The sequence below is a fragment of the Solanum stenotomum genome, chromosome 1 (genome assembly GCF_019186545.1).
Source record: "Solanum stenotomum isolate F172 chromosome 1, ASM1918654v1, whole genome shotgun sequence".
NCBI lineage: Eukaryota > Viridiplantae > Streptophyta > Magnoliopsida > Solanales > Solanaceae > Solanum > Solanum stenotomum.
In genome coordinates, this window is record NC_064282.1 from 37,671,946 (window position 1) to 37,680,442 (window position 8,497).

The 8,497-nt window shown below is 35.6% G+C and overlaps 1 protein-coding gene across 3 annotated transcripts; it reads right to left on the reverse strand.

Moving 5' to 3' along the window:
- Positions 1–572: 572 nt before the first annotated feature.
- On the reverse strand, positions 573–7,270 carry LOC125873374 (uncharacterized). Of its 3 annotated transcripts, none has more exons than XM_049554310.1 (22): positions 7,084–7,270; positions 6,847–6,977; positions 5,838–5,917; positions 5,403–5,489; positions 5,241–5,291; positions 5,047–5,164; positions 4,905–4,961; positions 4,687–4,751; positions 4,522–4,605; positions 4,386–4,436; positions 4,223–4,285; positions 4,089–4,135; positions 3,903–3,972; positions 3,679–3,741; positions 3,257–3,346; positions 3,144–3,182; positions 2,805–3,032; positions 2,615–2,700; positions 1,711–1,759; positions 1,495–1,575; positions 1,311–1,404; positions 573–1,152 (listed from the first exon to the last, which is right to left on the reverse strand). In XM_049554310.1, exons 2-22 carry the CDS (start codon positions 6,962–6,964, stop codon positions 974–976), a joined length of 1,800 nt encoding a protein of 599 aa, XP_049410267.1. In that variant the 5' UTR covers positions 6,965–6,977; positions 7,084–7,270; the 3' UTR covers positions 573–973. The 3 variants fall into 3 exon arrangements, with proteins under 3 accessions (XP_049410267.1, XP_049410258.1, XP_049410276.1); XM_049554301.1 differs by having other exon boundaries at positions 7,080–7,269; XM_049554319.1 differs by lacking the exons at positions 6,847–6,977; positions 7,084–7,270 and adding an exon at positions 6,697–6,772.
- Positions 7,271–8,497: the final 1,227 nt, after the last annotated feature.

Consider the following 8,497-nt stretch of genomic DNA (forward strand, 5'->3'; position numbering starts at 1 on the left):
AGTGGAGTTGTTTGCAAGGTACATAATTGGCACCAGAGTCAAAGAGTGTGAAAGCTGTTGGAGCGCAAGGAGACAAATCCCTCGAGGAAGATAATGCATATGGATTGTTTGATGAGGAAGTTCAATACATATCAATTCAAGTGGCAGGTTCTCCCCCGAGGTAGCAAGGTGCCAACCAAGGCTCTTGGCGACCTCAAGACAGGAATCAAGGTTGGAGAGACATGGATCGTGGGAGAGAGAGGGGGCATACCATAGATAGTTTTCAAACGCTTGATAGTTAGTTAAAACCACAATTAAAAGATAATTGACACTGTGTTACACATAAATAAATGAACAAAGAGTTAACATACAATTGCTCTTTGTGAAAACAGCATAAGAATACATCCGATAATTAATGTGACGATCATTTCACATTTTAATGAGGATACCGCTACGGGTAATGAACTTACCGTAGATGGCTTACAAATGTGAAGTCTAGAGGAGTGAAAAACAGAATTCATAACATGGAATGGAAAAAGAACCAAATAACCAAAAACACATTCTATTCAGCCGGCTTTAATACCTTGAATCAAGCTACTTCGCTGGTTTACAGTCGCAAGTTTTATTCAGCTTTCCTGCTACGTGTAGCCATTTAGCCATTTCATTTCATACTACACAAGCTATTTAGCTGAATATAAAACTGGACAAACCAGTCTTCAATCTTCTCTAGCACTCTAATGTACCATCCCAGATGGAAACAACAAACACAGATTTCAATGTAGCATTGGCCGTCCCATTTCCACCAGTGTGCTGGAGCTACAACAGCAGGTTCCGTATAAAAGATCGGAATCTCGCTCTACCCTATATAATGCTGCTAATTAGAGAAGCTGAAAACTTACTGCTCTCGTATGGCTATACATACCCAACAGAACAAATGCAGTAGCAAAATTTGATCAACTAGAAATCCAGGGCACAACGTATCTTACTGTTTCCTTTAGACATGTATGCCACTCCCGTTGCAATAAATGCCATCAAATGATCCATTAGGCATCTTTGTCCCATTTACGTATCGATGTGATTTTAGTCCTGACGTACCATTGCTCAAACTCCATGTTTTGGGAACACCCTTCTTCAACAAAGTTTCAAGTTGCCCAGTTGCTGCGGCTATAAGCCCTGTATAAAAGAAAAAAACAAGATTATACAAAGAATCAGCAAAACTTCAAGAAAAAAACATGAAATGCAGATATATCTAGAAGTCCAGCATCCAAATTAATAAAACGAATTCATCCATTTGGCTCCTCGTCCCCAGATATATGAAGCAGGTGAAATACCTAGGAACAGGGCAGAAGGGGTTCCTGGCCTTGATTTAAATTCTGGATGAAATTGAACTCCGATGAAGTAAGGATGATTTGGCAGCTCAACAATCTGTAGATGAAGCATCCCACAAGATCAATCAACCACAGCAACATAACTAGCTAGCATGATATGTTAAATTTAATGGTTTAAGAGGTTAACCTCCATACGGTGACCACTTTCATCTTTGCCAGTGAAAGAAAGACCAGCATCTTCAAGTTGCTGCACCATGTCGGGGTTCACCTAGACAGTAGCATGAGATAAGCTCTTTAGTCGTGAAGTCCATATAAGAGGGTAGTCCGCATGTAATTTTACAAGTCCACCTAACTTTGAAAATTGAAATAGCTAAACCAAAGTTCCAAAGAGAAAGTGTCGCACCTCATATCTGTGTCGATGCCTCTCATCTATAAAGCTCTGGTTGCCATATCTGACACAAGATATATTTTATTCAGTTGGAGATGGCAAAAGGTAAAATTTCACCATATATGGTTTAGATGAATTATAGTATATTTATTATTGTGGATAAATGATGCTGATCCTCCCCACGCCTCCTCCACCCACAACAGAAGATTTCAAGAATGGAAGGAAAGAAACAACTTCCTAGCAGACAGATTCATAAGAATTGATGAGCAATGCAGGACTGACTTTCAAATCTGCAAATGGCTTATATAGGCAACACAACCTGATGCATTGGTAGATGCTTAATCTGAATGTGAGTTATAGTACGGATTCAAAATAAAACCATTCAAACAAAGTGTACACTAAAAAGAGGGATTTACTAATGAAGGTTATAAGTGGTAGTGACTGAGCTTTCACTCAAAGCTTAACATATATTTTACGGTCATGCACATACTCAGGCTGATTTATTGAAAAAGTTAGGAGGAAAGGAAGGAAAAGAGTGTTCTAATCAAAACTGACAGAGATGATGATTGTCATGCGGTCTCTTGAAGTCACATCACTAAAAAAACTGAAATTTAAACATCTGATACTTCGAAATATAAGACTCGATAATACCCAACTTTTGTTTACTTTCAAACAACTCCAAACCAAATACAGATGATCATAATTCTATTCAATCTAGATGACAACATAGATTTGATACCAGCAATAGAATAGTCACAAACATCAGCAAGTTAAGGGATTCTTCGTGGTACTAAGTTATCTTGCTTTTGCACTATCATCTTAAATGGTTATGAATTTCAACTTCCCTTGTGTCAATTAAAATCCCTTTGCAGTTTCACATTTGATCGTATGGAATAAGTAGAGGAAAGGAAGTACATACAATTTTGCAGATTTACAATCCGCAACTTTAAAATATGTTCTCCTAGATCCAAGACGCATCGTACCACCCATATGAGTTTTTGAACCCTGAGATCATATCACACAGATTAGAACTGAGAACTACTAAAACAAAACTAGAAACACAGGACAATCATGAGGGACAAGAGAGATAAAGGGAAAGCACTCTTTACCTCTGGCATAAAAATGACACAAGGATTCTGAGTGTTGTGATCAAATTCTGTACTGTTTGCGTCTAGCAATCCAAGAATGGATCGAGCAAACTCAATAACAGCAATTTGCATTCCTAGACATATGCCAAGGAACGGAATCCTGTTTGCACGGGCATATCTAGCAGCGAGGATTTTACCCTCCACACCTCTGTCACCAAATCCTCCAGGAACTAGGATAGCATTCGCCCCCTGTAAAGTGAAGAGTAGTTCAACAAGTCAGAAACAATAAAATTGAAGACATGGATATAAAAAGAGTTGAATTTGGGCCAACATCATGTAATAGAGTAACACCACACAAACCTTCAACAACTTCCAAGCACTTCTATAATTCTCAGGATTCTGCATGTAGAAGTATCAGTCAGATAAGGAACAACCAAGAGTAAAAGCAAGTGAACACAGCGGAAGCAAAATACCTCTGTAGAAGTTTCATCCTCAAGGTCACTGGCTGCAATCCAATCTATACAAAGTTTCCTGTGGCAAGCTACAGAGGCATGCACAAGAGCCTACACAAATAACTCGCAATGATTTAGATATTGACAACATAAAGGAGAACTAATTTATCGACTGATTGTTCTCAGCTATATTGGCTTAAATGATAAAATATCCACCCGAAACAAAATAGGGAGCTCAAAATGAGATGGAGCATCAGAGGCAACATTATTCTCCATTTTTCGAACTCTAGCAGAAGAATCTAAGTCATTGATAAAACTGTTATGCCTGATGATCACTTTTGACAAAACTATATCGTAGAAAATAACAATTAAATGAAAATAGGTGTAGGAGCAAATACAATAAGGAAACCTCCTCTTTATATATTTGAGTACAGTATAATTACCTTCAGTACAGAGAGGTATGCATCTGAAAGCCCGGTGTACTTTCCTACCATGGCTACTCTAACCTGTAAATTCAGATGGAGATATTTATGAAAGTTGTGATGCAAATTGAGGGACTAAATTCCAAAAAGGAAGATAGAATACATTTCATATATATATATATATATATATATATATATTATAGAATATTATTTATTTATGTGTATATATATATCACAAAACCTACAGGCTCTTGTAGCTTGTCACAGAGGGCAGCCCGAGATGTCCATTCTCCCAAAGCAGGTTCTTGTGCAACACTGAAAATGAAATAATAAACTCATCATCATACAAGAGATGGCACAAAATCACAAAGTAGAAAAAATGAATATTGAATACTCCTTGTCATCAATCAATGTATGCAACTGAAACATACCCTTTAAGGTTCAGAACTTTCAGAATTGCTTCATGCGCCTTCTGATCCTAAATACACAAAAGATTTTCTTTAAAGCTTATAGTAAAGATGTTAAGTAGAAATACATAAAAAAGAAGTGTGCCAAAATTACTTACTCTTAAAAGCAAAGGAACGCGCCAAATGTTTGAGACATCATAAAGAGTAATAATGTTATCTAGCTGAAATAAAAGGAATATAGAACCTGAGCACCAAGAATTGAGAGTTGATGACCTAAACAAGATTAGCTCTATAAAAATAAAGATTATTTGGTCATAATACCGGGACATGGCAAAACCGGGAAATTTTCTCCTTGACATTCTCTTCTAGTTCCTGAATAAATAGACCAACTTCAAGAACTGAACTTGATAAACATATAGATATCTGTGTCGCAAAAGAGAAGGGGGAAGAGACGAACCGTTGTGCTCCGGCATGCTAAAATGTTGGGAGTCAATCCCAGGCTTCTCAAATCTCTAACACTGTGCTGTGTAGGTTTTGTTTTCTGAATTTCAAAATAACAAAATACTCAATCTGAGTGATTACTATAATTGAAGATATCCACGTGACCCAGAAATATATTTACCTGCTCACCAACTACACTCAAAACAGGCACAAGGCTGACATGTATCAAGCAAAAATTACCAGCACCTAACAAGCAAAAGTTGATGTATAGATGTTAGTTGCACCTTATTTTTAGAAGGTACTCGGCTGAGTCAATTCAAGATTTGCACATCATAGAGCACAACTGACAGTGACATCATTTGATTGCCAAGAAATCAAGTTTAGACGAGTAAACCTTACCTACATGATATGAGAATTGTCCTAATGCTTCAATAAATGGCATTGATTCAATATCTCCTGCGTTAAGGAACAAATTACTTTTAAGAAAACACGTATCATTTGACAACTTACCCTGCTCATGTGAAAAAGTTGTTAAGCATACCTATTGTGCCACCCAGTTCTATGACACAAACATCTGGTGGGCCATCCTTGCCATCAACTGGTATGACAGCCACACGTTCTATCCACTCTTGAATGGCATCTGTAATGTGAGGGACAACCTAGAGAAGCAGACAGAAGGTAAGAGCATAAACATTGGAAGAAATGACTAAGTAATTTTCTGGAAAGGTGGTAAACCTGAACAGTCTTTCCCAAATAATCCCCTCTTCTCTCCTTATCAATAACCGACTGCAAAACCAAAATAACAAAGCAGTTTCTCAACCTAACATTTTCTATCATAATCTATGAATATCATCGAGCATACATCAATAATCTGATAGGGAATTTTAGAGGACATGCCTGATAAATTTTCCCAGTAGTTATATTGTTGTCGCCGGTCAACTTAATATCTAGAAAACGCTCATAGTTTCCAAGGTCCAGGTCCACCTGCAAGTGAAAAACAAATCTCGATATCAGTGACATACAAACAAACAATTTGCACTTTATCTTGAGTGAAATTGAAGTAACCATCCAAAAAGGCTTTAATTTTACAAGGAAAACAGGTAATACTAAAAAGCAAAACTATACACCAAAAAAAATTAACTTTCAAATATCTGCACTTTAACAGTACCTAACAGAAAACACAACCAAAACATTAGAGTAACATGTTTTAGTTTAAAATTAGAGAGTCCAAAATAATGTAAGAAATCAGCACCAGCTGACTACTATTTGGGGTAAAAAGGGCAACAAATTTTTTTTTAAATTAATCATTAACATGAAAGATTTATATCTAACCTCTCCACCATCATCCAAGACATACACTTCTCCATGCTCGAAAGGAGACATTGTGCCAGCATCAGTGTTCAAATAAGGATCTGAAAGTGAAAAAGGAACAGTAAGTAGACATTTTATATACAATTCTTCCACCTGATTTGGACTATACCAGCAATTGAAGTAAACAACAGTACACTGTACTTGTTTAAGAAAATCCGTTAAGAAGCAAAAAAGGAGGATCCATTTCCTAAGAGACAAAGTTTTTTCAACCTAGAGAGAGGAACACAGGAACTACAACTCCGCCCATGTAAAATTGGGGGAAAAGAAGAAAGAAAAACAATTTGTGGCTGAAGCTGAAAAGCGAAAACAGAAAACTTTTGTTGCTTAAAACAAGGAATGCTTCTTCAAATTTTCTGAACATGTTCTGCAAAAAAAAAAAAATCAAAAATTTAAAGAAACATAAACTTGAAGTTTTGACCAGAACTATTCATTAGAGAAACGCCATCTAAAGTTTTCCGGTGTCTTATCGGCAGAGACAATAGTTTAGTTGACTAGAGAGTTTCTAGAACAGCCAAAAGGAAAATATTTTTTTTCTTCAAGGTTAGAGCCCTTTGCGAATCTGAGTGGAGAAGACAGCATATTCTTCTACCATCAGAATTTCCCTCCCTCATTTATCTAACAATGTCTGATTTCATTAAGTATATACCAGATAAGGGAGGACCTATCAAATATTTAAAGTCATTGAGCTGGATTTCTATTTTTTAAAAAAGAATTCTTTTTTTTTTACATATATAAGCATGAGTTCGAGAGCAGTATCGACTCTTTGGTGCATTATTGATTTAGAAATGAGATAAAGAAGAATGAGGCAAAAAGCAGAGACCAATCTTAATGGAGGTAACACGAAGACCGCAGGCCTTAAGAATAAGACCAATACTGCTGGCAGTGACTCCTTTACCGANCAGTATCGATTCTTTGGTGCATTGTTGATTTAGAAATGAGATAGAAGAAGAATGAGGCAAAAAGCAGAGACCAATCTTAATGGAGGTAACACGAAGACCGCAGGCCTTAAGAATAAGACCAATACTGCTGGCAGTGACTCCTTTACCGAGCCCACTAACAACTCCTCCTGTCACCAACACGTACTTCATTTCTTCAGCTACTCTATAAACAAGAAGAAGAAAAAGGACCCATTAGCAATCCTTCAGAAACATGTTTGCTCTGGGGTGGTACAATATACAAGGCAAGAATTGGGAACAAACATACCTACAAGGAAAAGACTTGGGCCAGGAAACTTTTTCTCAAATTAAGAATAGTATGAAACGAAGCAACCTTATCCAATAAAAGGCGTTTCTTTTTTCACAAGAGAAAGAAAAAAGGAGGTGCAAAAAGCATGAGTGAGAATGGGGTGTATGTGAAGAAGCAATGGCGACTTTATATAGTAAAAATATGAGGGCGGAGGCTAATAGAGAAAGGAGACAAGGATATCGCAACTCTTTTTCAAAATTCTAAAACCTCCCCAATCCCTGCCACCCTCACTTGTTTTCCTCTTTTTATCAAAAAAATAATGAATAAATAAACAAAAACTAAAAAAGTAAAAGCAGAAAGATAAAATACATTTTAAAAAATAAAATAAAAAGTATATTTAAAAAATATCTTAATGCTCAATTGATTGTTTCCTGATCATATATTTTATCGGTAAAGATTCAACTCTCAATATTTTCTTTTGCTCCCTCATTTATTAATAACCTATATATTTATTTTTAAAAAGAGAAAAAGTTGATGTAAAACGTAAAAAATTGAAACATGTGATGAATCGAATTGGATCAGACCAAAGGAGAAGTAGGCAAAAGAAGAAAAGTGAAACCGAATGAAGTATCCAATAAAAATAAAATAACGTTAGGTAACATGTAGAATGTTCAAAATTTTACAAGAGAGAAAATTGTTGCAAAACGTAAAAATTGAGACATGTTAGAGTTCTGGTCGGGCCAAAGAAGAAAAGTGAAACTAAATAGAGTACACAATTAACAAAACAAAAAAAGAAGTTAGGCCACAAGCTGAGTGTTTAAGGTTTGAATAAAAATTGATCTAAATTGTAAAAATTTAGACATGTGAGGAATTGGGTCAGACTAAAGGAGAAGTAAGCAAAAGAAGAAAAGTAAAACTGCAATAAAAATAAAATAAAGTTAGGCAATACGTAGAGTGTTTAAAATTTTATAAGAGGGAGTTATTGTAAAATGTAAAAATTGAGACATGTTAAATTCGGATCGAGCCAAAGGAGAAGTAGTCAAAACAAGAAAAGTGGAACAAAATGGAATATCAAATAACAAAAAGTTAGGCCACAGACTTAGGGTGTGTTTGGTATGAAGGAAAATGTTTCCATCAAATATGATTTTCTATAAAAATGTTTTTCTGAAAAATAAGTAGATTTTGAACTTATTTTCTCATGTTTGGTTGGTGAGTAGAAAATATTTTTCGGAAAAAGATTTTCTAGTGTTTGATTAATGAATGAAAAATATTTTTGAGAAAATATATTTTATTTTTACTAGAGAGTAGAAAATAACTTTTGAATTGAAATTGAAAATATTTTTAAAAAATAAACATAGATTTTTTTCTGGGGGTGGGGTGGTGGGGCTGGGGTGGGGTGAGATGGGGTAAAAAAAATAAAAATTTGAAATTGAAAA